This window comes from Carcharodon carcharias, chromosome 36, assembly GCF_017639515.1.
Source record: "Carcharodon carcharias isolate sCarCar2 chromosome 36, sCarCar2.pri, whole genome shotgun sequence".
In the NCBI taxonomy this organism is placed as follows: Eukaryota; Metazoa; Chordata; class Chondrichthyes; order Lamniformes; family Lamnidae; genus Carcharodon; species Carcharodon carcharias.
In genome coordinates this window covers 4286588-4313520 of record NC_054502.1, presented here as the reverse complement: position 1 = coordinate 4313520, position 26933 = coordinate 4286588, and the positions used below count along the sequence as shown (strand labels likewise).

At 55.8% G+C, this 26933-nt stretch overlaps 2 protein-coding genes across 2 annotated transcripts in view; one reads left to right on the top strand and one right to left on the bottom strand.

The window, feature by feature from the left end:
- The window catches only part of LOC121272866, a 124068-nt gene extending 115854 nt beyond the window's left edge, over positions 1 to 8214 (bottom strand). Inside the window, exons 1-2 of the mRNA XM_041179701.1 lie at positions 8069 to 8214; positions 6494 to 6657 (exon numbers count right to left, since the gene is read on the bottom strand). Coding sequence (XP_041035635.1) covers positions 6494 to 6657 — 164 coding nt within the window. The 5' untranslated portion in view covers positions 8069 to 8214. The remainder of the gene's footprint in view (positions 1 to 6493; positions 6658 to 8068) is intronic.
- Positions 8215 to 14437: 6223 nt separating this feature from the next.
- The window catches only part of fam189b (family with sequence similarity 189 member B), a 129741-nt gene continuing 117245 nt past the window's right edge, over positions 14438 to 26933 (top strand). Inside the window, exon 1 of the mRNA XM_041179699.1 lies at positions 14438 to 14458. Coding sequence (XP_041035633.1) covers positions 14438 to 14458 — 21 coding nt within the window. The remainder of the gene's footprint in view (positions 14459 to 26933) is intronic.

Below are 26933 nucleotides of genomic sequence, written 5' to 3'. Positions count from 1 at the left end.
ATTTAACCAGATTTTCTGAAACATGGGGGCTTGGGGAGGGGGTGGAAGGGAATTGAACCAACAGAATTGATTTCTATATGAAAACGTTCTCAGGGTATTGTTACCCTCCTGTCCCAACAAAAGGTTTCCTTAGAATTGAGGCAAGAGAATATGAACGACTAAGCGTTTTAATCATCAGCGCCCAGCTCAGGTCTCTTTATCTCGGAGCCTGAAATATGTGAACCATTTTTACCCTTTCAACACACATTAAAGCAGAGGACCTCAATGAGCGAGGCTCAGATCTCCATAGTGAGCTTCATGCACTTCTGAATGAAACCCTTACTTCAAGCAACCTGCAAGCAATAACACACATCTGAAGTGATTGATGTGCCTTGATTGTGTCTAGTATAATGCAGATCATATCCCCAATTAGTTAAAATACCATTCAGCTACTGGGATTACATTGTGTGGTCTCGAGGAGAAATGACAGAATCTTATCTTTTGTTAACAGGGGCATTTTTAAAAAAAATCAATCCCCTTTATTGAAAATGATGAGATTGACAAAACACCTTTCACCCAGTATCCTGTGCTGGCAGATTTTAATTTATGACACACCATCAGACTGCAGTGCCATGGGCTCTGGGTGCTGCTTACCTTACCACACCGGGAATATAAAAAACACCCCCTATCAACCATGGAAAGTGAGACCCAGCCCAAGCTGCCAGTGACAATAAACATCAGCTACTGTTGGTTCAACGTAAGTTTATGGCTGTCCATTAAACATTTCACGTTGCAGCTCTTAGCTTTAACATCAATGTTCAGTCATTTCCAGGTTTATCAGGAAGAAACTAAGCAAGTACAACTTGCAAGCTAAAAGCAAAATATTGCGGATGCTGGAAATCTGAAACAAAAACAGAAAATGCTGGAAAAACTCAAGCAGGTCTGACAACATCTGTGGAGAGAGAAACAGAGTTAACACTTTGAGTCTGTATGACTCTTCTTCAGAGCTATACAGAAGTAGAAATGTGATGGAATTGATACTGTTTAAGGGGGGGTGTTGGAGCAGGTGAAGCTGGATAGAAGGTCAGCAATAGATGGAGGCTAAGGAGAGATTGACAAAGATGTCATGAACAAAAGGACAAAGGGAGTGTTAGGAGATGCTGATAGTGGCATTAAGGTGAGAAAGCAGAATGTGATATTAGCAGGACAAGGGTAGGCACTCTGAAAAGAACAACATGAACAAATAACAGATGGCCCCTGTGGGGATGGGGTTGGGGAAGAGGGTGGTGGTGGGAGAAAAGGGATCAAAAACGGGATAAAAAGGTTGGGGGGGTGGGGTGGATAAAACAATGAATAAGTAAATGAAAATAAAAATGAATAAAAAATAAAAATGAATATTGAAAAAAGGGATTTAAAAAAAGGGGTGAAGATAGAGGAGAGAGTTCATGGTCTGAAGCTGCTGAATTCAATATTCAGTCCGGAAGGCTGTAACGTGTCTAGTTGGAAGATGAGGTGCTGTTCCTCTAGTTTGCGTTGAGCTTCACTGGAACAATGCAGCAGGCCAAGGACGGACATGTGGGCAAGACAGCAGGGCGGAGTGTTGAAATGGAAAGCGACAGGGAGGTCTGGGTCATGCTTGCGGACAGACAGAAGGTGTTCTGCAAAGTGTTCACCCAGTCTGCGTTTGGTCTCCCCAATGTAGAGGAAACCGCACTGGGAGCAGCGAATGCAGCAGACCAAATTGAAGGAGGTGCAAGTGAAGCGTTGCTTCACCTGAGTGTTTGGGCCCTTGGACAGTGAGGATGGAGGAGGTAAAGGGGCAGGTGTTGCACTTCTGCAATTGCATGGGAAGGTGCTGTGGGAAGGGGATGAGGTGTTGGGGGTGATGGAAGAGTGGACCAGGGTGTCCCGGAGGGAACGGTCCCTACAGAATACTGACAGGGAAGGGGGTGAGGGGATGTGTTGGGTGCTGGCATCATGCTGGGTTGGGAGAGGATGATCCTTTGAATGCGGAGGCTGGCGGGTTGAAAAATGAGGACAAGGATAATCGTATCAGGGCTCTGGGAGGGAAAGGAAGGTGTGAGCGCAGAGGTGCAGGAAGTGGGTTGGACACAGCTGAGGGCCCTGGCAACCATAGTAGGTGGGAAACCTTGGTTAAGGAAGGAGCTGTGCACCCATACATTTATACTGCTCCTGTTACAGTGACAGGGAGAAGGAGCTGTGCACCCATACATTTATACTGCTCCTGTTACAGTGACAGGGAGAAGGAGCTGTGCACCCATACATTTATACTGCTCCTGTTACAGTGACAGGGAGAAGGAGCTGTGCACCCATACATTTACACTGCTCCTGTTACAGTGACAGGGAGAAGGAGCTGTGCACCCATACATTTATACTGCTCCTGTTACAGTGACAGGGAGAAGGAGCTGTGCACCCATACATTTACACTGCTCCTGTTACAGTGACAGGGAGAAGGAGCTGTGCACCCATACATTTATACTGCTCCTGTTACAGTGACAGGGAGAAGGAGCTGTGCACCCATACATTTATACTGTTCCTGTTACAGTGACAGGGAGGAGCTGTGCACCCATACATTTATACTGTACGTAAAAACCCATCTGGTTCAGTAATGTCCTTTAGGGAAGGAAATCTGTTGTCCTTACCTGGTCTGGCCTACATGTGACTCCAGACTCTCAGCAATGTGGATGACTCTTAAATGCCCTCACAAATGGCCGAGCAAGCCACTCAGTTGTATCAAATGGCTACAAAGTCACAAAAAAGGAATGAAACCGGACGCACCATCCAGTATTGACCTGGGCACCAGAAATTACAAAAGCAAACTCAGCCCTGTTACCCTGCAAAGTCCTCCTTAACAACCCCTGGGAGATAGCGCCAAAATTGGGAGAGTTGACTAGTCAAGCAACAGCCTTACATAGTCATCCTCACAGAATCATACCTTACAGATAATGTCCCAGACATCACCACCACCATCCCTGGGTATGTCCTGTCCCACCTACAGGACAGACCCAGCAGAGGTGGGGGCACAGTGGTATACAGTCAGGAGGGAGTTGCCCTGGGAGTCCTCAACATTGACTCTGGATCCCATGAAGTCTCATGGTATCAGGTCAAACATGGGCAAGGAAACCTCCTGCTGATTACCATGTACCGCCCTCACTCAGCTCATGATTCATATTGAACACCACTCAGAGGAAGCACTGAGGATGGTAAGGGCACAGAATGTACGCTGGGTGGGGGACTTCAATGTCCATCATTGTAGCACCACTACTGGCCGAGTCCTAAAGGACATAGCTGCTTGACTGGGTCTGCAGCAGGTGGTGAGGGAACCAACAAGAGGGAGAAACATACTTGACCTCGTCCTCACTAACCTGCCTGCCACAGATGCATCTGTCCATCAATGTGTCGGTAGGAGTGACCACCACACAGTCGTTGTGGAGAAGTAGTCCCGCCTTCACATTGAGGATACCCTCCATCGTGCTGTGTGGCACTACCACCGTGTTAAATAGGATAGATTTCCAACAGATCGAACAACTCAAGACTGGGTATCCATGAGGGACTGTGGTCCATAAGCAGAAGCAGAATTGCATGCGAAAACAATCTGCAACCTCATGGCCCAGCATATCCCTCTCTACCATTACCATCAAGCCAGGGGGTCAGCCCTGGTTCAATGAAGAGTGCATGCCAGGAGCAGCACCAGGCATACCTAAACATGAGGTGTCAATCTGGTGAAACTACAACACAGGACTACTTGTGTGCTAAACAGCATAAGCAGCAAGTGATTGACAGGGCTAAGCAATTCCACAACCAACAGATCAGATCCAAGCTCAGTAGTCCTGCCACATCCAGTCGTGAATGGTGGTGGACAATTAAACAACTCACTGAAGGAGGAGGCTCCACAAATATCCCCATCCTCAATGATGGAGGAGCCCAGCACATCAGTGCAAAACATAAGGCTGAAGCATTTGCTACAATCATCAGCCAGAAGTGCCGAGTGAACGATCCATCTTGGCCTTCCCCAGAGGTCCCCAGCATCACACATGCCAGCCCCCAGCCAATTCAATTCACTTCACGTGATATCAAGAAATGGCTACTGCAAAAGCTATGGGCCCTGACTATATTCTGGCAATAGTACTGAAGAGTTGTGCTCCGGAACTTGCCGTGCCCCTAGCCAAGCTGTTCTAGTACAGCTGCAGCACTGGCACCTACGCGGCTATATGGAAAATTGCCCAGGTATGTCCTGTACACAAAAAGCAGGACAAATCCAACCCGATCAATTACCGTCCCATCAGTTAACTGCCGATCATCAGTAAAGTGATGGAAGGGGTCATCAACAGTGCTATTAAGCAGCACTTGCTTAGCAATAACCTGCTCACTGACACCCAGTTTGGGCTCTGCCAGGGTCACTCAGCTCCTGACCTCATTACAGCCTTGGTTCAAACATGGACAATAGATCTAAACTCCCGAGGTGAGGTGAGAGTGACTGCCCTCGACATCAAGGCCACGTTTGATCGAGTGTGACATCAAGGAGCCCTAGCAAAACTGGAGTCAATGGGAATCAGGGAGAAAACTCTCTGCTGGTTGGAGTCATACCTAGCACAAAGGAAAATGGTTGTGGTTGTTGGGGGGGCAGTCATCTCAGTCCCAGGACATCACTGCAGGAGTTTCTCAGGGTAGTGTCCTCAGCCCAACTATCTTCAGCTGCTTCATCAATGACCTTCCTTCCACCATAAGATCAGAAATGGGGATGTTCGCTGATGATTTCACAATGTTCAGCACCATTCGCGACTCCTCAGATACTGAAGCAGCCCATGTCCAAATGCAGCAAGACCTGGACAATATCCAGGCTTGGGCTGACAAGTGGCAAGTAACATTCACGCCAGACAAGTGTCAGGCAATGACCATCTCCAACAAGACTCAATCTAACCATCGCCCCATGACATTCAATCACATTACCATTGCTGAATACGCCACTATCAACATCCTGGGGGTTACCATTGACCAGAAACTGAACCGGACCAGCCATATAAATACTGCGGCTACAAGAGCAAGTAAGAGGCTGGGAATTGTGCAACAAGTAACTCACCTCCTGACTCCCTAAAGCTTGTCCAGCATCTATAAGGCACAAGTCAGGAGTGGAATTAAATATTACCCACTTGCCGGGAGGAGTGCAGCTCCCAAAACACTCAAGAAACTTGACACCATCCAGTAAACAGCAGCTCGCTTGATTGGCACCACATCTACAACATTCACTCCCTCTACCACCAACACAGTAGCAGCAGTGTGTACCATCCACAAGGTGCGCTGCAGAACTTCACCTAGGCTCCTTCGATAGCACCTTCCAAACCCACGACCATTACCATCTAGAAGGAAAAGGGCAGCAGACACATGGGAACATCACCACCTGGATGTTCTGCTTCAAGTCACTCACCATCCTGACTTGGAAATACATCGGTTGTTCCTTCACTGTTACTGGGTCAAAATCCTGGAACTCCCTCCCTAACAGCACTGTGGGTGTACCTACACCACAGGGACTGCAACGGTTCTAGAAGGCAGTTCACCACTACCTTCCCAAGGGCAATGAGGAATGAGCAATAAATGCTGGCCCAGCCAGCGAAGCCCACATCCCATGAATGAATAATCAATAATAACATTTATACTGCTCCTGCTAGTGACAGGGAGAAGGAGCTGTGCACCCATACATTTACACTGCTCCTGTTACAGTGACAGGGGAAAGGAGCTGTGCACCCATACATTTACACTGCTCCTGTTAGTGACAGGGAGAAGGAGCTGTGCACCCATACATTTATACTGCTCCTGTTACAGTGACAGGGAGAAGGAGCTGTGCACCCATACATTTATACTGCTCCTGTTAGTGACAGCGAGAAGGAGCTGTGCACCCATACATTTATACTGCTCCAGTAAACAGTGACAGGGAGGAGCTGTGCACCCACACATTTATACTGCTCCTGTTACAGTGATGGGGGAAGGAGCTGTGCACCCATACATTTACACTGCTCCTGTTACAGTGACAGGGAGAAGGAGCTGTGCACCCATACATTTATACTGCTCCTGTTAGTGACAGGGGGAAGGAGCTATGCACCCATACATTTATACTGCTCCTGTTACAGTGACAGTGAGTAGGAGCTGTGCACCCATACATTTATACTGCTCCTGTTACAGTGACATGGAGAAGGAGCTGTGCACCCATACGTTTATACTGCTCCTGTTACAGTGACAGGGAGAAGGAGCTGTGCACCCATACATTTATACTGCTCCTGTTACAGTGACAGGGAGAAGGAACTGTGCACCTATACATTTATACTGCTCCTGTTACAGTGACAGGGGGAAGGAGCCGTGCACCCATACATTTATACTGCTCCTGTCAGAGTGATAAGGAGAAAGAAGACAAGTCATCAACTGGCAAACAGATCTCAGCTTCAAATGAATGGCCCATTGGTCTCCTGCTCTCTCGTTAATAGGGAGAAATGTTACAAACCTCCTGGACCTGATGTAACTTTCATTCCTGTGCCGCCTGTCTCTATCACTGCTCCTCGAACGGGACCGGGATCTCCGTCTCCCACGCCTGCTTCTCCTATAACGATCGTGGTAACTGTCCCGGCTCTCCCGCTCTGACGAACGGTACCGCCTCAAACGAGGCATCTGCAAAAGAAATGGAATTCTGTTTGTGGTGGGCAAATAGAGTCGAGGTACAGAGCCACATGAGCTGGCTGAAAAACAAATCATGCTTGATGGGTTGAATAGCCTCCTCCTGTTCCTATCTTTAGGAAGCAGACTCAGCCAGTCTTTAACCTAAAACCTTTCGGAAAAGTCTCCTTTGCAGTTCAGAAACTGTAGATTGCTCATGTTTTGTTAGACACAGTCCGGAAAAAGGCTTTTATGAATACAAATTAAACTATGCAGACTCCGAATTAAACACAGACAGAAAACAAACAACTTGCATTAGGCCACCTTTAATGCAGTAAAAGGTTCATAAATTCATCCTTAGCTCACTAATATAATAGATGGTGGGCAAACACTGGGGAAACAGTATTCAGTACCTGACCCTAGGTATCCTTAGGACATGTATGGTTAAACCAAAGACATTCAACAGGAGTCACCTGATGCAGATCAGGAAGAGGTGACTGGTTCCCTTCATGGGGAGCTGGGTGATACCAGCGAGGCAGAATTTAACACCTACCCACACTCGCCCAGAGGACACAGAACCCTCAGATCAAGCACAGAGAGTTGGGACTGGAGTCACTAGCAGGGGTGGCTGACCCCTGAAGGACAACAGCATACCACAATCTATGGGCCCTCTCTGTCTCTCTCAGCTTTTGCAATCCTATACCGCACACAGCGTGCAGTTGGCAATTATTCCTTTGCCTGGAGTTTGAGCAGAGAGTGTATTAGACAGGCTGTATCTGCTCTCTCCTGCCCTCCTCACATGGCCATTTAGCTTTGCTGTGGGGTCGCCTGAAACAGGCAAAAAAACAGGAGCTGTGGCCTGAGTGAGTTCAAAACCCACTATCTGACATTGCAGGGAGTCCCTCCCCCACCTCCATCCCACCAGCCTTGGTGGTAAATGAATGGGCAGGGGGAAAAGTGCAGTGATAAAACCCAGACTGGCACCAGGGTAAGGGGCTGTCAAACAAACCCCAGCCTTCTTCCTCATCCGGGAACCTGACTCCGGAGGCTGGACTACAACTCCCAGCATGCACTGCGTCGGCGAATCCGCACCGCCCCTCCCCCAACCCCACTTCCATCAGCAACATCTATGTTTTCAATTAGGGGAAAAGGCCAGAGTCTCATTTCACTTGCAGCCGACAGACCGTGTGCTCTGAGGAGCTCGGAAGGGACGGTGATGTGATGTGGGGTTTTTTTTTTCCAGTTTTCCCTCTCAATGGCGGTCGAGCGCCGCCGCCATTTGGCAGCGCGGCCGCCATCTTGTCGCCTGACGGCGGCTGAATTCTTTTCCCCCCCATCCCCGATCTCCTGTTGAAGAGGCGACAAAATCCAATCCCGGCCGCAGGATCGGGGGGCCTTAACCCCCCCCAGGATAGCCTTCCCTTACCGTCTTCGCAGCCAGCCCAGTGTGCTTGTCCCACAAGAAATCCGTGGTTGCCGAATTTCTCCGGACCGCAAACTTCACTCTCTCTCTCTCTCCGTCTCCAACGTTGAAATTAGAAAAAAACCTCCACAACGGCAGCGTGGCCACGCCCCTTCTTTGTGACGCGCCGCCGCAAGCCCCGCCCCCCCCCGCGTGATGACCCCCCCTCGTCAACCACAACGCCCCTTTCTTTGTGACGTGACAAGCCGCACCTGCCGTCCCTACGCGATGACCTCACTAGCCCGTGACCACGCCCCCTCTGTGTGCGGCGCGCTGCGAGTCCCGCCGCCTGCCGGTGATGGCGTCAATGCCCGTGACCCCGCCCCTTCCTTGTCACGTAAAGGGACAAACCCCGCCCCTAACGCCGAGACCGCCACCACCCTCCCCCACCCGTTTGCGCCTGCGCAGCACCAGACCACTACTTCTGCCCGCCCACTTGGAAGCCATTCAGCCCATCGCGCCCGTGCTATCTTTTAGAAGAGCTGTTCAATGAATCCATTCCAACGCTGTCTTTTTCAACTATATAGAGGGTGGTGGTGGTAGTAATGTCACTAAGCTGATAATCTAGAGGCCCAGGTGAATGCTCTGGGGACATGGGTTCAAATCTCACCATAGCAGCTGGTGGAATTTAAATACAATTAATAAATTTGGAATTGAAAACTGGTCTCAGTGATGGTGACCATGAAACTATCATTGATTGTCATTAAAACCCATCTGGTTCACTAATGTCCCTTTAGGGAAGGAAATCTGCTGTCCTGATCCAGTCTGGTCTACATGTGACTCCAGACCCACAGGCATGTGGTTGACTCTTAACTGCCCCTCTGAAATAGCTGAGCAAGCCTTGGTTCAAGGGCAATTATGGATGGGCAACAAATGATGGCTTTGCCAGTGACGCCCACATCCCAATATAAGAGCTTTTTAAAAACTCAATCGCTTTTCCCTTGCAGTCTTCAGGCTTTTCTTTTTTGAAAAAAAGAAAGCAGCAGCATGTTGTTACGGTCCGGAACTTGCAAAGAGCCATCATCGTTATCATCGCCATTGTCGGCTCTCCCTCAATTCAAGCATGACCTCAGCCATGAGTTTTCATGTGACTCGGCCCAAGTCCTTGGGCACGTGGAGCAGGATAACCCGCAAGGCAGTGCGCCCCGGATTGCAGGATTTCCTCCCTTTTCCTTCCTTCTCTGGAACTTCGCCCATCAATTTGCTTCACCGGCAGAGGCACAACGGGCCAAGTAACAGCCACCTCCTGTACGATTCAAGGACTCAACTCCCTTTTGAAAATTATCATTGAATCTGCTTTCACTACCCTTCAGGGAGTGATCTCTATAATATAACTTGCTCTGCAACATGGGATTAGGTGGGTAGGTCAGGTGTTTCTCACATGTCGGTGCAGAGTCGAAGGGCCTCTTCTGCACTGTGAGATCCTGTGATTATCTCTCCTACCGCTGGTCATTTTTCCAATTATTTTAAATCTGGCCTCTGGTTACCAACACTTATGCCAGGGAGAAAGTTTCTCCTTCCTTAATCAAAATTCTATAGTTTCAAACAAAGCCATTAAATCTCCCCTTAATCAGGGCTCTGCTCCAAGGACAATAGCCTCCCAGTTTTTCCAGTCTCTCAACATCACTAAGCAAGTCCACATATCGTTACCTTGCTTCTGCATCTTAAGTTATGCCTAACCAGGAGTTATGTTGAGAGCAAATAATTACTGCCGGTGGGGGTGGGGGTGGGGGGTGGGTGGGTGTGGAGTTATAAAAAATGTCTTTGGGTGGCGAAAGAGTGAAATTCTCCATTGCTGTTGTTGAAGCGGAGGCCATTATCAATTATTTTGAGCGATTCAGATATTTGCTTGATAAACGGAATATTAAAGGAATTAGGCTGAGCCATGTGGGGGGAAAGCACTGGTGCAGAGACTTTACAAGTCCAATGAATGTTTCTGTGCTGGAAGATTCGATAAATAGCAGAATGAATGCCCCTTTTTTGTAACACACAGAAACTCAACGAAAATAAGCAAAGCTGAACAGATCCATGTACATATCACTGCCTGCTGAGAGATGTACTCTTGAGAAAAATGAGAGAATGTTAATCCATCCATATGATTAAAGCCGTCTTTAGAAAATCAAAGGCTGATCAGATCATCTATGTCCACTGATGGGAGGAATGAAGAACAAAGGGACATTAGGAGGGAAGTCAGGAAGTCAAGTGAGCATCTGGAACTCTCCCCCCCTGTGAATACTGGGGTTGGGGAGTGGGGGGGGGGGGGGGTCAACTGAAGCTCTCAAGATGGAACAGCAGATTTTGGTTAGGTTAAGGGCATTGGGGTTGGAGCCAAGCTGGGTAGGTGGAGTTGAGGTAGAGGTCAGTCGGAACACACAAGGGTGTCCATGATCAACAAGCATTTTGCAGAATGTGGGGAGAGAAACAGAGAGAGAGCATCGCAGAGGGACTGAAAGGGGTTGGAGGGGGGAGGAGAGAGGGAATTCCAGAGCGCAGTGTCAGCGGTGAGACGAAGGGAGAGGGGGTTGGGGGACAGGGTGCGGAAAAGGCCTGAATCTCGAGCGTTGTGCAATCTTGGACACAGAGAGAAAATGTGCTAATTGAAGCTCAAGGTCAAGGTCAAGCAGGGACACCACGCTCTGAGCAAGCGAACACACAGGAGGATGAGATCAGCAGCAGGAGAGCCGAGCCGAGTTTGTAACAGGGTCGAAAACAAATGCCTTTGGCGCTCCTAATCTCAAGGAAGCTATATTTCACCCGAGACTTGGTGTCTAACAGAGGTCATGGAGCAGAGGGGGAAAAAAACGCAGCCACCAACTCATGTCCAGACGCTGATCCACGGCGACGACTAACAGACAAGGAAAAGGAGGCTGCAGTCGACGGAGCCACTGGGGTTCTGGAGATGGTACAGGAAGACAAGATATTGCTGGAAATGCTCTGGCCGCAGTCTAATAAGACAAAAATAGAAGCACAGGGACAAAGTGACAGAACTGAACAACAAGAATAGGATGTCATGGGTTACACTGTCAGAGATTGGGAAGGACAAACAGAGATAACACATGATGCTCAGAGTCAGAGATTTACAACACAATTATGACACTAAAAAGGCAGAGTTGGACACCAGGATGTAGTTTATTTACACATAGATCTGATAACCTTTTTAAACGCACGGACACGCGAGTAAGCACAACAAAGGAAGAAACAGTAATTGAGAGCAAATCAGTAAATGCACTAGAATGATTGATTTGAATCTAGTTTCTCTCCAGGTCAGTGAACCAGCCTCAAGGTCAGGTTAGCTTTAAATCTCCACACTTGGCTTCCTCATGCACCGCCACCCCCCCCCCCCCCCACCCCCCAACCCTGGAAGATTATGCAACTTCCACTTGGCAAGGATTGGATCAGAGAGCCACCACAGTGCGGGCTGACATGCAGAGCCATGAGTTGGATAGGTACCTCTGGCAAGAGAAAAGACAAAACTGTTGGGTAAATTAACTGGCGGCAGCAGCCTGAGAATTGAAGGAGCTCTTATCTTCCAACAGAACAGGTTTACACACACACAGCTGTGGCCAGGAGAGGGCAGAGTTGCTGGGTACTTCTGATGAAAAGAGCTGCCAACATCATTTCCTGAGTAGTTTTAGTGTGGACACCGAAGGCTGACACATCTGCCTGCGATGCTTTACTAACTCTTGCGTACTCTCCATCCAGAAACACTGCAACGACAATAATAAAAACTGATGGTTCCATGGAGCTGCGAATCCATGATTATAATGCATTAGACTCTAAGAGATAAATCTCCCAGAAAAATGATAAATCACAGAAAACGCTGGAGGCGTGAGTTAAAGAGAAAGGTGACTTAAATGTTTTTGGAATGACGTTCTTCATCAGAACAGTGAGACCTGAGCTAGTCTTCCTTCCAGTTGAAGGCTCACTGGTGTCCTAACCCCCGAGTTTATACCCGTGACCAACGCCACGACCTCACATGATCTCGGTCATTACTGATTGGGGCTCTCTTTGCTCTCCCTAAAGTGGATTCCCCTTTTCCCTACCGAACAGCACTGACTAATCACTCAATGAGTGATTAATTAGCTGCGAGTAACCTCCTCACTAAGCCGTGCGGGTGTTCAGCAACCTCAAAGTCCCTGGGCAGGCCACCCACGAGTTGGCCCCTTTAAGGTTTTTTTTTGCGCGGTAATTTAAAGAGGCAATGGATTTATATAAATCACCAAAAAACAAAATCAAAGGAAATGTTGGCTGTCGGGTGCTTTTGAGATATCTCGAGGCTAGAAGAGGCATGTATGTAAAAAAAAAAATACATAAAATATATACTTTTTATTCTTTCATGGGATGTGGGCGTCACTGGCTGGGTCAGCGTTTATTACCTATCCTTAGTTGCCCCTTGAGAAGGTGGTGGGTGAGCCGCCTTCTTGAGCCGCTGCAGTCCCTGTGGTGTAGGTACACCCACAGCGCTGTTAGGGAGGGAGTTCCAGGATTTTGACCCAGCGACAGTGAAGGATATTTCCAAGTCAGGACGGTGTGTAGTTTGGAGGGGAAACGTCCAGGCAGTGGTGTTCCCATCTCTCTGCTGCCCTTGTCCTCCTAGGTGGTGGCGGTTGTGAGTTTGGAAGGTGCTGTCTAAGGAGCCTTGGCAAGTTCCCGCTGGACATGTATACGAATGCAAAGTTTGTTGGGCCCCATGGTTTTCCATGTTAAAGAATTTGAACGAATTTTGCGTGACATTTTACGCAAGAAGGCAAAAAAAAATCAACAAAGGAAACTGGTTTTAGATAACTGCTGTCCAGAGGGGATTAATAAGAGGGTGAGTATGAGTGTGTGTTTGAGAGTTTTGAATGAGTACACACTGTTCTATCTGGAAACATTGGTTATCAATGACAATTTTTTTATAGCTGTTTGATAGTACAGAGCTTGAGTATTACTGAAAATAAAGGACATGTTGAATCTTTTCATCTTACACTCATCAGGACGTTTGCAAGAATACCACATGCAAAGGGAACAACAATTTATACTTAAATAAAGGAAATATACGGCGGATGCTAGAAATCTGAAACAAGAACAAAAAATTGCTGGAAAAACTCAGCAGGTCTGACAGCGTCTGTGGAGAGAAAAACAGAGTTAACGTTTCGTGTCCGTATGACTCTTCTACAGAGCTAAAAGGAAGTAGAGATGTGGTGAAATTTATACCGTTTAAGGGGGAGTGGAGCAGGTGAAGCTGGGTAGAAAGCCAATGATAGGCGGCGGCTAAGGAGAGATTGCAAAAGATGTCATACACAAAAGGTCAAAGGGTTGTTAATAGTGGTGGTACTAGCTAAAGGGGGTGCTAATGGTGACATTCAGAGTAGAAAGCAGAATGTGATAAAGGCAGGACCAGGATGAGCACTCTGGAAAGTGACAGATGGCCCTAGTGGGCGTGGGGTGAGGTGGGGGTGGGTTGGGGGCTCGGGACAGTGGTGGGCCTTTATGGTAACATTAAGTGTGGAAAGCAGAATGTGATAATTCGATGCAATTTAACATTCACCGTGCTGTTACAAGCCAGCAGGATCTCGTTCTCTCTCTCTCCGCCTGGAAGATTTAACCGCTTTATCTGCCTGATGGGGGTCTTGTGGTACAGTAGGAACTTTCCAACTCTGGGCCAGAAGCCCCAGGTTAAAGTCCCACTTCAGGACTTGATGGCCACGGAAGGAGGTGGCAAAGCAGGCTGAGTATCAGCCCGTAAATCCTTCCAATACACCTGATGGCAGGCGGTGAGAGCGGGAGAGTTTCCTGGTCAGCCAGACTGCCGATGGCAACAGCAAATCACCGCAGCACTTGGTCAAGCATAATCATGGACTAATCCAGTGGAAGTCCATGGTCGCCAGTGCCCTTTTTAGGGTGTGGTACGTGAAGGAATGATCTAGCACTTGGGTCAATGACACTCCTTCACCACAGACTGTCACCAGTACTCAGATCGGTATAGCAAAGAAATCTGCTTCTTACCATTAACTTATTGACTCGAAGCAGCGAGGCCTGGTACTCAACGACCTTCTGCATGTTCTGCTGAAACCTCTCCAGCTCCTTGGCTAACTCCTCAACAGCCTCGGCCAGCTCTGGGAACAGGAGAACACTGAGAATTAAGGAAAGAGCAACAAGCCCGTCCCACCTTAACAGCGAGAGAGAGAGAAAGAAAGAGAGAGAGGGAGATAGAGGGGTACAGTCAAAAAGAAATAGCAAATGGGAAAGGGGGAGGAAGATGTTAGAGAGATTGGGTGGGAGAGCAGTAGAAAGAGGCAAAGAGATGAAAGAATGAAGGGAGAGGGGTCTGAAACGAGAGGTGAGGTCGAGATGGGAGGAAGAGGAATGCAAGTGGGAGAGATAGAATGGGGGACAAGGGGAGAAAATGCAAGCAGGAACCAGACAAAGGGAAAAGAAAGACAGGGGAGCAAGGCCGGGCGAGGGGAGAGAGGGGCAGGTAGACAGGGGAGCAAGGGGGCAGGGAGACAGGGGAGCAAGGTGGGGCGAGGGGGCAGGGAGACAGGGGAGCAAGGTGGGGCTTGTAAGGTCACGGGCAAGAATGAGAGGTGGGGATAAGTTACACGTTGAAAGAGAAAAACAGAAGCGATAATAATAGCACGAGTGAGAAATAGGAAGCATGAGAGGTTGGAGGCAGAGAATGACAAATAAACCATCAAGAGAAAGAAAGGCAGATCAGAAAGAGGGAGCGAGAGCCAGAAGGGAAAGGTGGAACACAGTGACAGAGCCCCAGGAAGGAGATAAGGTAAGGCTGGTAGAAGATGCTGAAAGGATTGATTTATGCTGGTAAAAACTGTGGAAGGCTATAAATCCTGGCATTAATCTGGGTATAATAGTCCCCAGTCTGTGTGTGAGGACGTTTTGTTTTAGAGAGACAGGAAGCTGTGATTTTATCCCGGGGACATTGGACATAGTGGGGGTCAGTCCAGCCGGGCAGGACACTCCGATGGGCCACAGGATGAGAGCGGGCACCAGGATCAGCGGGATGACAATCACTGCTCCCCACCGCGATATCGAGGAAAACACGGAATATCGACAGAGGTTGGGGGGTGGGTTTGGTGGAGGGGGGAGAGTGGGTTTGGGGGGGGAGAGAGTGGGTTTTGGGGGGGGAGAGAGTGGGTTTTGGGGGCGGTGGAGAGTGGGTTTGGGGGGAGAGTGGGTTTGTGGGGGGGAGAGTGGGTTTGTGGGGGGGAGAGTGGGTTTGTCGGGGGGAGAGTGGGTTTGTGGGGGGGAGAGTGGGTTTGTGGGGGGGAGAGTGGGTTTGTTGGGGGGGAGAGTGGGTTTGAGGGGGGAGTGTGGGTTTGTGGCGGGGAGAGTGGGTTTGGGGGGGAAGATTGGGTTTGGGGGGGGAGTGAGTTTGGCAGGGAGTGTTCAGGGGGCGGGGGGAGTGTTTTGGGGGGGGTGAAGTGGGTTTGCGGGTGGGAAGTGGGTTTGGGGGGAGTGTTCAGGGGGGCGGGGGGAGTGTTCGGGGGGGTAGTGTTCGGGGGGGGGTTTTGGGGGGGGTGTTCGGGGGGCTGGGGGACTGTTCGGGGCGGGGGGAGTGTCCGTGGGTGGGGGGCAAGGGTTTGTTGGGGGTGTAGTGTTTGGGGGGGAGTTTAGGGGGGAGGTGTGTTTGTCGGGGGGGGGGGTGTGTTTGTCAGGGGGGGAGTGTTTGTCAGGGGGGGTAGTGTTTCTCAGGGGGGGGAGTGTTTGTTGGGGGGGAGTGTTTGTTGGGGGGGAGTGTTTGTTGGGGGGGAGTGTTTGTTGGGGGGGAGTGTTTGTTGGGGGGGAGTGTTTGTTGGGGGGACTGTTTGTTGGGGGGGTAGTATTTGGGGGGGTAGTATTTGGGGGGGGAGTGTTCGGGGGGAGTGTTCTGGGCGGGGTGTTCGGGGCGGGGGGAGTGTTCGGGGCAGGGGAGTGTTCAGGGCGGGGGGAGTGTTTGTGGGGAGTGTTTGGGGGGAGGAGTGTTTGAGGGGGCAGTATTTGGGGGGGAGTGTTTGGGGGGGGGGGTGTTTGGGGGGGGAGTGTTTGGGGGGGAGTGTTTGGGGGGGAGTGTTTGGGGGGGAGTGTTTGGGGAGGAGTGTTTGGGGGGGGAGTGTTTGGGGGGGGAGTGTTTGGGGGGGAATGTTTGGGGGGGAATGTTTGGGGGGGAATGTTTGGGGGGGAATGTTTGGGGGGGGCAGTGTTTGAGGGGGGAGTATTTGGTGGGGGAGTGTTTGGGGGGGAGTGTTTGGGGGGGAGTGTTTGGGGGGGAGTGTTTGGGGGGGAGTGTTTGGGGGGGAGTGTTTGGGGGGGAAGTGTTTGGGGGGGGGAGTGTTTGGGGGGAGTATTTGAAGGGGGAAGTGTTTGGGGGGGGAGTATATGAAGGGGGAAGTGTTTGAGAGGGGAGTATTTGGGGGGGAGTGTTTGGGGTGGAGTGTTTGGGGGGGAGTGTTTGGGGGGAGTATTTGAAGGGGGAAGTGTTTGGGCGGGGAGTGTTTGGGGGGGAGTGTTTGGGGGGGAGTGTTTGGGGGGAGTATTTGAAGGGGGAAGTGTTGGGGGGAGTATTTGAAGGGGGAAGTGTTTGGGGGGAGTGTTGGGGGGGGTGTTCGGGGTGGGGTGTTCGGGGCAGGGAAGTGTTCAGGGCGGGGGGAGTGTTCAGGGCGGGGGGAGTGTTCAGGGCGGGGGGAGTGTTTGTGGGGAGTGTTTGGGGGAGGAGTGTTTGGGGGGGGAGTGGTTGGGGGGGAGTGTTTGGGGGGGAGTGTTTGGGGGGGAGTGTTTGGGGGGGAGTGTTTGGGGGGGAAGTGTTTGGGGGGGAAGTGTTTGGGGGGGGGGAGTGTTTGGGGGGGGGAGTGTTTGGGGGGGGTGAGGGTTCGGGGCGGGGGGAGGGTTCGGGGCAGGGAAGTGTTCAGGGCGGGGGGAGTGTTCAGGGCGGGGGGAGTGTTCAGGGCGGGGGGAGTGTTCAGGGCGGGGGGAGTGTTTGTGGGGAGTGTTTGGGGGAGGAGTGTTTGGGGGGGGAGTGGTTGGGGGGGAGTGTTTGGGGGGGAGTGTTTGGGGGGGAGTGTTTGGGGGGGAGTGTTTGGGGGGGAAGTGTTTGGGGGGGAAGTGTTTGGGGGGAAGTGTTTGGGGGGGGAGTGTTTGGGGGGGGAGTGTTTGTGGGGGGAGTGTTTGGGGGGGGAGTGTTTGGGGGGGGAGTGTTTGGGGGGGAGTGTTTGGGGGGGGGGAGTGTTTGGGGGAGGAGTGTTTGGGGGGAGTATTTGAAGGGGGGAGTGTTTGGGGGGGAGTGTTTAGGGGGAGTGTTTGGAGGGGGGAGTGTATGGTGGGGAGTGTATGGGGGGAGTGTACGGGGGGAGTGTTTGGGGGGGAGTGTTTGGGGGGGAGTGTTTGGGGGGGAGTGTTTGGGGGGGGAGTATTTGGGGGGTGTTCGGGGGGGACGGGGATGTTCAGGGGGTGTGTGTTTGTGGGGGGAGTGTTTGCGGGGGGGGGGAATATTTGGGGTGTTGTTTGCGGGGGGGAATGTTCAGGGGGCGGGGGGAGTGTTGGGGGCGGGGGGAGTGTTGGGGGCGGGGGGAGTGTTGGGGGCGGGGGAGGTGTTGGGGGGCGGGGGGCGTGTTGGGGGCGGGGGGCGTGTTGGGGGCGGGGGGCGTGTTGGGGGCGGGGGGCGTGTTGGGGGCGGGGGGCGTGTTGGGGCAGGGGGCGTGTTGGGGGCGGGGGGCGTGTCTGGGGTGTTCGGTGGGGAGTATTTGTTGGGGGGCAGTGTTTGGGGGGGTGTTCGGGGGCGGGGGGGTAGTGTTTGGGGGGGAAGTGTTCAAGGGGGGAAGTGTTCGGGGGGTGGGAGTGTTTGGGGGGTGGGAGGGTTCGGGGAGGGAAGGGTCCGGGGGGGAAGGGATCGTGGGGGCGGGGTGAGTGTTTGGGGAGGGCGTAGTGTTTGGGGGGGAATGTTTTGGGGGGGAGCGTTTGAGGGGGAGTGTCTGGGAGTGAGTGTCTGGGGGGGCAGTATTTGGGGGGGTGTTCGGGGGCGGCAGGGGGTGTGTTCGCGGGGGGCGGGTGTGAGTGTTTGTGGCAGGGGAGTGTTTGGGCGGGGAGTGTTTGGGCAAGTGTTTGGGGGGCGGGGGGATGTTTGGGGGGACGGGGGAGTGTTCGGGGGTGAGTGTTCGGTGGAGGAGTGTTTGTGGAGGGGGGATTGTTTGGGGGGGAATTTTTGGGGGGTAGTTTTTTGGGGGGGAGTGTTCGGGGGGGTGTTTTGGGCGGAGTGTTTCTGGGGGGGGAGTGTTTGGGGGGTAGTGTTTGTGGGGGCGGTAGTGCTTGTGGGGGGGGAGTGTTTTTGGGGGTGGGAGTGTTTGTCGGGGGGGAGTGTTTGTCGGGGGAGTGTTTGTCGGGGGGAGTGTTTGTCGGGGGGAGTGTTTGTGGGGGGTGAGTGTTTGTGGGGGGGGAGTGTTTGTGGGGCGGGGAGTGTTTGTGGAGGGGGTGTTTGGGCGGCGGGGGTGTTTGGGCAGGGGGGGTGTTTGGGGGGGCGTGTGTGGGGGGTGTGTTTGGGCGGGGGGGTGTTGGGGGAGGGTGTTTATGGGGGGAGTGTCTGGGGGGGAGTATTTGGGCGGGGCGGGGGGGAGTGTTTGTGGGGGGGCGGGGGGGAGTGTTTGTGGTGGGCGGCGGGAATGTCTGGGGGGGCGGGGGGAGTGTTTGGGGGGGGGGTTTGTGGGGGGGAGTGTTTGGGGGTGGAGTGTCTGGGGGGGTGGAGAGTCTGGGGTGTACGGGGGGAGTGTTTGTTGGGGGAATGTTTGGGGGGTGATCGGGGGGCGGGGGGAATGTTCGGGGGGGCGGTGGGAGTGTTCAGGGGGCGGGGGGAATGTTCGTGGGGCGGGGGGAGTGTTCGTGGGGGGAAGGGTTCGGGGGGGAAGGGTTCGGAGGCGGAAGGGTTCGGAGGCGGAAGGGTTCGGAGGCGGAAGGTTTCGGAGGGGAGGCGGGGGGAATTTTGGGGAGGGAGCGTTCGGGGGGGCGGGGGGTATTCTGGGGGGGCGTAGTGTTCGGGGGGAATGTTTTGGTGGGGGGAGTGTTTATGGGGGTGGAGTGTTTGGTGGGGGTGTGTTTATGGGGGGAGTGTTTATGGGGGTGAGTGTCTAGGGGGGAATATTTGGGGGGGGTGTTCTGGGGGGAGTGTTTGTGGGGGGAGGAGTGTTTGGGTGGGGAATGTTTGGGCGAGTGTTTGGGATGGGCAGGGTGAGTGTTTGGGGTGGGCAGGGTGAGTGCTTGGGGGTGCGGGGGGAGTGTTCGGGGGGGAGTGTTCGGGGGAGCGGGGGGAGTGTTAGGGGGGGAGCGTTTTGCGGGGAGGGAGTGTTTGGGGGTTGCTCGGGGGGGCGGGTATTTGGGGGACGGGGGCGGAGAGGGTGTGATCGGGGGGGAATGTTTTGGGGGGAGTGTTTGTGGGGAGGAGTGTTTGTGGGGGGGAGTATTTGTGGGGGGGAGTATTTGTGGGGGGGAGTATTTGTGAGGGGGAGTGTTTGTGGGGGGGAGTGTTTGTGGGGGGGAGTGTTTGTGTGGGGGGGGGGTTTGTGGGGTGGAGTGTTTGTGGGGTGGAGTGTTTGTGGGGGGGATTGTTTGTGGGGGGGATTGTTTGTGGGGGGGATTGTTTGTGGGGGGGAGTGTTTGTGGGGGGGAGTGTTTGTAGGGGGGAGTGTTTGTGGGGAGGAGTGTCTGGGGGTGAGTGTCTGGGGGGGGAGTATTTGGTGGGGCAGATGTGGCGTTCAGAGGGGGCGGTGGGGGGAGTGTTTGTGGGGGGTGGCGTGTTTGTGGGGGGGGCAAGTTTGTGGGGGGGCAAGTTTGTGGGGGGGCAAGTTTGTGGGGGGGCAAGTTTGTGGGGGGGCAAGTTTGTGGGGGGTGCGTGTTTGTGGGGGGGAGTGTTTGGGGGGGGAGTGTTTGGGGGGCGGGTGGGTGCTCAGGGGGGTGGGGGGAGTGCTCAGGGGGGTAGGGTTCGGGGGGGTTGGGGTTCGGGGGGGAAGCGTTCTGGGGGGTCGTTCGGGGAGGTGGTGGGGGTATTCGGGGGGAGGGTTTGTGGGGCGGGGGGAGGGTTTTGGCGGGGGGGGGTTTGGTGGGGAGTATTGAGGGGGGAGTTTTGAGGGGGGAGTGTTTGGGAGGGGGGTGTTTGGGGGAGTGTTTGGGGGGGAGTGTTTCGGGGGGGAGTGTTTGGGGTGAGTGTTTGGGGGGGAGTGTTTGGGGGGGGAGTGTTTGGGGGGGGAGTGTTTGGGGGGGGAGTGTTTGGGGGGGGAGTGTTTGGGGGGGGAGTGTTTGGGGGGGGAGTGTTTGGGGGGGAGTGTTTGGGGGGGAGTGTTTGGGGGGCAGTGTTTGGGAGGGAGTGTTTGGGGGGGAGTGTTTTGGGGGGGAGTGTTTGGGGGAGAGTGTTTGGGGGGGAGTGTTTGGGGGGGAGTGTTTGAGGGGGAGTGTTTGAGGGGGAGTGTTTGAGGGGGAGTGTTTGAGGGGGAGTGTTTGAGGGGGAAGTGTTTGGTGGGGGGAGTGTTTGGGGGGGGAGTGTTTGTGGGGGGAGTGTTTGGGCGTGGTTTTCGGGGGGGAGTGTTTGTGGGGGGGAGTATTTGGGGTGGTGTTCGGGGGGGCGGGGCGGTGTTCAGGGGGTGTGTGTTTGTGGGGAGAGTGTTTGCAGGGGGTGTTTGCGGGGGGGGGGGGGAATGTTCAGGGGGGGCGGAGGAGTGTTGGGGGCGGGGGGAGTGTTGGGGGCGGGGGGAGTGTTTGTGGGGTGGAGTGTCTGGGGTGTTTGGGGGGGAGTGTTTGTTGGGGGGGAGTGTTTGGGGGGGCGGGGGGAGTGCTCGGGGGGGTAGGGGTTCGGGGTGGAAGCGTTCTGGGGGGTCGTTTGGGGAGGCGGTGGGGGTATTCGGGGGGAGGGTTTGTGGGGCGGGTGGAGGGTTTGTGGGGCGGGGGGAGGGTTTTGGCGGGGGGAGGCTTTTGGCGGGGGAGTGTTCGCGGGGAGTTTTGAGGGGGGAGTGTTTGAGGGGGAGTGTTTGGGGGGGAGTGTTTGGGGGGGAGTGTTTGGGGGGAAGTTTTTGCGGGGGGAGTTTTTGCGGGGGGAGTGTTTGAGGGGGAGTGTTTGGGGGGGAGTGTTTGGGGGGGAGTGTTTGGGGGGGGAGTGTTTGGGGGGGGAGTGTTTGGGGGGGAGTGTTGGGGGGGAGTGTTTGGGGGGGCAGTGTTTGAGGGGGAGTGTTTGGGGGGAGTTTTGAGGGGGGAGTGTTTGTGGGGGGAGTGTTTGGGGGGGAGTGTTTGGGGGGAGTTTTTGCGGGGGCAGTGTTTGGGGGGGAGTGTTTGGAGGGGAGTGTTTGGGGGGGAGTGTTTGGGGGGGAGTGTTTGGGGGGGAGTGTTTGGTGTGGGGTGTTTGGTGTGGGGTGTTTGGGGGGGGAGTGTTTGGGCGTGCTTTTTGGGGGGGAGTGTTTGTGGGGGGGAGTATTTGGGGTGGTGTTCGGGGGCGCGGGGGGGGTGTGTGTTTGTGGGGGGAGTGTTTGCGGGGGGTGTTTGCGGGGGGGGGAATGTTCAGGGGGGCGGAGGAGTGTTGGGGGCGGGGGGAGTGTTGGGGGGGTGGAGGGGAGTGTTCGGGGGGCGGGGGGAGTGTTCGGGGGGTGGGGGGGAGTGTTCGGGGGGCGGGGGGGAGTGTTCGGGGGGGAAGGGTTCGGGGGAAGGGAAGGGTTAGGGGAGGGAAGGGTTCGGGGAGGGAAGTGTTCGGGGAGGGAAGCGTTCGGGGGGGCGGGGGGAGTGTTTGGGGAGGGCGTAGTGTTCGGGGGGGGAATGTTTTGGGGGGGAGCGTTTGGGTGGGAGTGTATGTGCGGGGGGAGTGTTTGGGGGGGAGTGTCTGGGGGGGGAGTATTTGGACGGGTGTTGGGGGGGGCGGGGGGGGGAGTGTTTGTGGCAGGGGAGTGTCTGGGTGGCGAGTGTTTGGGGGGGCGGGGGGAGTGTTTGGCGGGGCGGGGGGAGTGTTCGGGGGGGAGTGTTCGGTGGGCGAGTGTTTGTGGAGGGGGGATTGTTTGGGGGGGAATTTTTGGGGGGAAGTTTTTTGGGGGGGGAGTGTTCAGGGGAGCTGGGGGAGTGATCGGGGGGGAGTGTTTCGGGGGGAGTGATTGTTTGGGGGGTGATCGGAGGGGCGGGAGCGGAGGGGTGTGATCGGGGGGGAATGTTTTGGGGGGAGTGTTTCGGGGGAGGAGTGTTTGGGGGGTAGTGTTTGTGGGGGGGGAGTGTTTGTGGTGGGGGGAGTGTTTGTGTGGGGGGGGGAGTGTTTGTGGGGGGGGAGTGTTTGTGGGGGGGGGGGTATGTGGGCAGGCTGTTGTTAGGGCGGGGGTTGTGTTTGTGGGGGGGAGGGTGTTTGTGGGGGGGAGTGTTTGGGGGGAGTGTTTGTGAGGGAGGAGTGTTTGTGGGGGGGGAGTGTTTGTGGGGGGGGAGTGTTTGTGGGGGGGGAGTGTTTGTGGGGGGGAGTGTTTGTGGGGGGGAGTGTTTGTTGGGGGGGAGTGTTTGTGGGGGGGAGTGTTTGTGGGGGGGAGTGTTTGTGGGGGGGAGTGTTTGTGGGGGGGAGTGTTTGTGGGGGGGGAGTGTTTGTGGGGGGGGAGTGTTTGTGGGGGGGGAGTGTTTGTGGGGGGGGAGTGTTTGTGGGGGGGAGTGTTTGTGTGGGGTGAGTGTTTGTGGGGCGGGGAGTGTTTGTGGGGGGGGGTGTTTGGGCGGGGGGCTGTTTGGGCGGGGGGGGGTGTGTGGGGGGTGTGTTTGGGCGGGGGGGTGTTGGGGGAGGGTGTTTATGGGGGGAGTGTCTGGGGGGGAGTATTTGGGGGGGGCGGCGGGGAGTGTTTGTGGGGGGGCAGGGGGGAGTGTTTGTGGTGGGCGGCGGGAATGTTTGGGGGGGCGGGGGGAGTGTTTGGGGGGGGGTTTGTGGGGGGGAGTGTTTGGGGGTGGAGTGTCTGGGGGGGGTGGAGAGTCTGGGGTGTACAGGGGGAGTGTTTGTGGGGGAGGAGTGTTTGTGGGGGGGAGTGTTTGTGGGGGGGAGTGTTTGTGGGGGGGATTGTTTGTGGGGGGGATTGTTTGTGGGGGGGATTGTTTGTGGGGGGGATTGTTTGTGGGGGGGAGTGTTTGTGGGGGGGAGTGTTTGTGGGGGGGGAGTGTTTGTGGGGGGGGAGTGTTTGTGGGGGGGAGTGTTTGTGGGGGGAGTGTCTGGGGGTGAGTGTCTGGGGGTGAGTGTCTGGGGGTGAGTGTCTGGGGGGGGCAGTATTTGGTGGGGCAGATGTGGTGTTCGGGGGGGGCGGTGGGGGGAGTGTTTGTGGGGGGGGCGTGTTTGTGGGGGGGCATGTTTGTGGGGGGGCATGTTTGTGGGGGGGCATGTTTGTGGGGGGGGGCATGTTTGTGGGGGGGCATGTTTGTGGGGGGGGCGTGTTTGTGGGGGGGGGCGTGTTTGTGGGGGGGGGGAGTGTTTGGGGGTGGAGTGTCTGGGGTGTACGGGGGGAGTGTTTGTTGGGGGAATGTTTGGGGGGTGTTCGGGGGGGCGGTGGGAGTGTTCGGGGGGAGGGGGGAATGTTCGTAGGGCGGGAGGAGTGTTCGTGGGGCGGGGGGAGTGTTCGTGGGGGGAAGGGTTCGGGGGGGAAGGGTTCGGGGGGGAAGGGTTCGGAGGCGGAAGGGTTCGGAGGGGGAAGGTTTCGGAGAGGGGGCGGGGGGACTTTTGGGGGGGAGCGTTCGGCGGGGCGGGGGGTATTCTGGGGGGGGCGTAGTATTCGGGGGGAATGTTTTGGTGGGGGGAGTGTTTGTGGGGGTGGAGTGTTTGGTGGGGGTGTGTTTATGGGGGGAGTGTTTATGGGGGTGAGTGTCTAGGGGGGAATATTTGGGGGGGGTGTTCTGGGGGGAGTGTTTGTGGGGGGAGGAGTGTTTGGGTGGGGAATGTTTGGGCGAGTGTTTGGGATGGGCAGGGTGAGTGTTTGGGGTGGGCAGGGGGAGTGCTTGGGGGTGCAGGGGGAGTGTTTGGGGGGAGTGTTCAGGGGGGGAGTGTTCGGGGGAGCGGGGGGAGTGTTGGGCGGGGAGTGTTTTGGGGGGAGGGAGTGTTTGGCGGTTGTTCGGGGGGGCGGGTGTTTGGGGGACGGGGGCGGAGAGGGTGTGATCAGGGGGGAATGTTTTGGGGGGAGTGTTTGTGGGGGAGGAGTGTTTGTGGGGGGGAGTATTTGTGGGGGGGAGTGTTTGTGGGGTGGAGCGTTTGTGGGGGGAGCGTTTGTGGGGGGGAGCGTTTGTGGGGGGGAGCGTTTGTGGGGGGGAGCGTTTGTGGGGGGGAGCGTTTGTGGGGGGGAGCGTCTGGGGATGAGTGTCTGGGGGGGAGTATTTGGTGGGGCAGATGTGGTGTTCGGGGGGGGGCGGTGGGGGGAGTGTTTGTGGGGGGGCAAGTTTGTGGGGGGGCATGTTTGTGGGGGGGGGCATGTTTGTGGGGGGGCGTATTTGTGGGGGGGGCGTGTTTGTGGGGGGGAGTGTTTGAGGGGGGAGTGTTTGGGGGGCGGGTGGGTGCTCGGGGTGGCGGGGGGAGTGCTCGGGGGGGTAGGGGTTCGGGGGGGAAGCGTTCTGGGGGGTCGTTCGGGGAGGCGGCGGGGGTATTCGGCGGGAGGGTTTGTGGGGCGGGGGGAGGGTTTTGGCAGGGGCGGGGGGAGGGTTTTGGCGGGGGGAGGGTGTTGGCGGGGGAGTGTTCGCGGGGAGTTTTGAGGGGGGAGTGTTTGGGGGGGAGTGTTTGGGGGGGAGTGTTTGGGGGGGAGTGTTTGAGAGGGAGTGTTTGAGAGGGAGTGTTTGGGGGGGGAGTGTTTGGGGGGGGAGTGTTTGGGGGGAGAGTGTTTGGGGGGAGAGTGTTTGGGGGGAGAGTGTTTGGGGGAGAGTTTTTGCGGGGGCAGTGTTTGAGGGGGTGTGTTTGGGGGGGAGTGTTTGGGGGGGAGTGTTTGGGAGGGAGTGTTTGTGGGGGAGTGTTTGGGGGGGGAGTGTTTGGGGGGGGGTGAGGGTTCGGGGCGGGGGGAGGGTTCGGGGCAGGGAAGTGTTCAGGGCGGGGGGTGAGTGTTCAGGGCGGGGGGAGTGTTCAGGGCGGGGGGAGTGTTCAGGGCGGGGGGAGTGTTTGTGGGGAGTGTTTGGGGGAGGAGTGTTTGGGGGGGGAGTGGTTGGGGGGGAGTGTTTGGGGGGGGAGTGTTTGGGGGGGAGTGTTTGGGGGGGAGTGTTTGGGGGGGAGTGTTTGGGGGGGAAGTGTTTGGGGGGGAAGTGTTTGGGGGGGAAGTGTTTGGGGGGGGAGTGTTTGGGGGGGGAGTGTTTGGGGGGGGAGTGTTGGGGGGAGTGTTGGGGGGAGTGTTTGGGGGGGGAGTGTTTGGGGGGGGAGTGTTTGGGGGGGGAGTGTTTGGGGGGGAGTGTTTGTGGGGGAGTGTTTGGGGGGGAGTGTTTGGGGGGGGAGTGTTTGGGGGGGAGTGTTTGTGGGGGAGTGTTTGGGGGGGGAGTGTTTGGGGGAGGAGTGTTTGGGGGGAGTATTTGAAGGGGGGAGTGTTTGGGGGGGAGTGTTTAGGGGGGAGTGTTTGGAGGGGGGAGTGTATGGTGGGGAGTGTATGGGGGGAGTGTACGGGGGGAGTGTTTGGGGGGGAGTGTTTGGGGGGAGTATTTGAAGGGGGGAGTGTTTGGGGGGGAGTGTTTAGGGGGGAGTGTTTGGAGGGGGGAGTGTATGGTGGGGAGTGTATGGGGGGAGTGTACGGGGGGAGTGTTTGGGGGGGAGTGTTTGGGGGGGAGTGTTTGGGGGGGAGTGTTTGGGGGGGAGTGTTTGGGGGGGGAGTATTTGGGGGGTGTTCGGGGGGGACGGGGATGTTCAGGGGGTGTGTGTTTGTGGGGGGAGTGTTTGCGGGGGGGGAATATTTGGGGTGTTGTTTGCGGGGGGGAATGTTCAGGGGGGCGGGGGGAGTGTTGGGGGCGGGGGGAGTGTTGGGGGCGGGGGGAGTGTTGGGGGCGGGGGGCGTGTTGGGGGCGGGGGGCGTGTTGGGGGCGGGGGGCGTGTTGGGGGCCGGGGGCGTGTTGGGGGCCGGGGGCGTGTCTGGGGTGTTCGGTGGGGAGTATTTGTTGGGGGGCAGTGTTTGGGGGGGTGTTCGGGGGGCGGGGGGGGTAGTGTTTGGGGGGGAAGTGTTCAAGGGGGGAAGTGTTCGGGGGGTGGGAGTGTTTGGGGGGTGGGAGGGTTCGGGGAGGGAAGGGTCCGGGGGGGAAGGGATCGTGGGGGCGGGGTGAGTGTTTGGGAGGGCGTAGTGTTTGGGGGGGAATGTTTTGGGGGGGAGCGTTTGAGGGGGAGTGTCTGGGAGTGAGTGTCTGGGGGGGCAGTATTTGGGGGGGTGTTCGGGGGCGGCAGGGGGTGTGTTCGCGGGGGGCGGGGGTGAGTGTTTGTGGCAGGGGAGTGTTTGGGCGGGGAGTGTTTGGGCAAGTGTTTGGGGGGCGGGGGGATGTTTGGGGGGACGGGGGAGTGTTCGGGGGTGAGGTGTTCGGTGGAGGAGTGTTTGTGGAGGGGGGATTGTTTGGGGGGGAATTTTTGGGGGGTAGTTTTTTGGGGGGGAGTGTTCGGGGGAGTGATCGGGGGGGTGTTTTGGACGGAGTGTTTCTGGGGGGGGAGTGTTTGGGGGGTAGTGTTTGTGGGGGCGGTAGTGTTTGTGGGGGGGGTTGGGGGTGGAGTGTTTGTGGGGGGGGGAGTGTTTGTCGGGGGAGTGTTTGTCGGGGGGAGTGTTTGTCGGGGGGAGTGTTTGTGGGGGGGCGAGTGTTTGTGGGGGCGAGTGTTTGTGGGGGGGGGGAGTGTTTGTGGAGGGGGTGTTTGGGCGGGGGGGGTGTTTGGGCAGGGGGGGTGTTT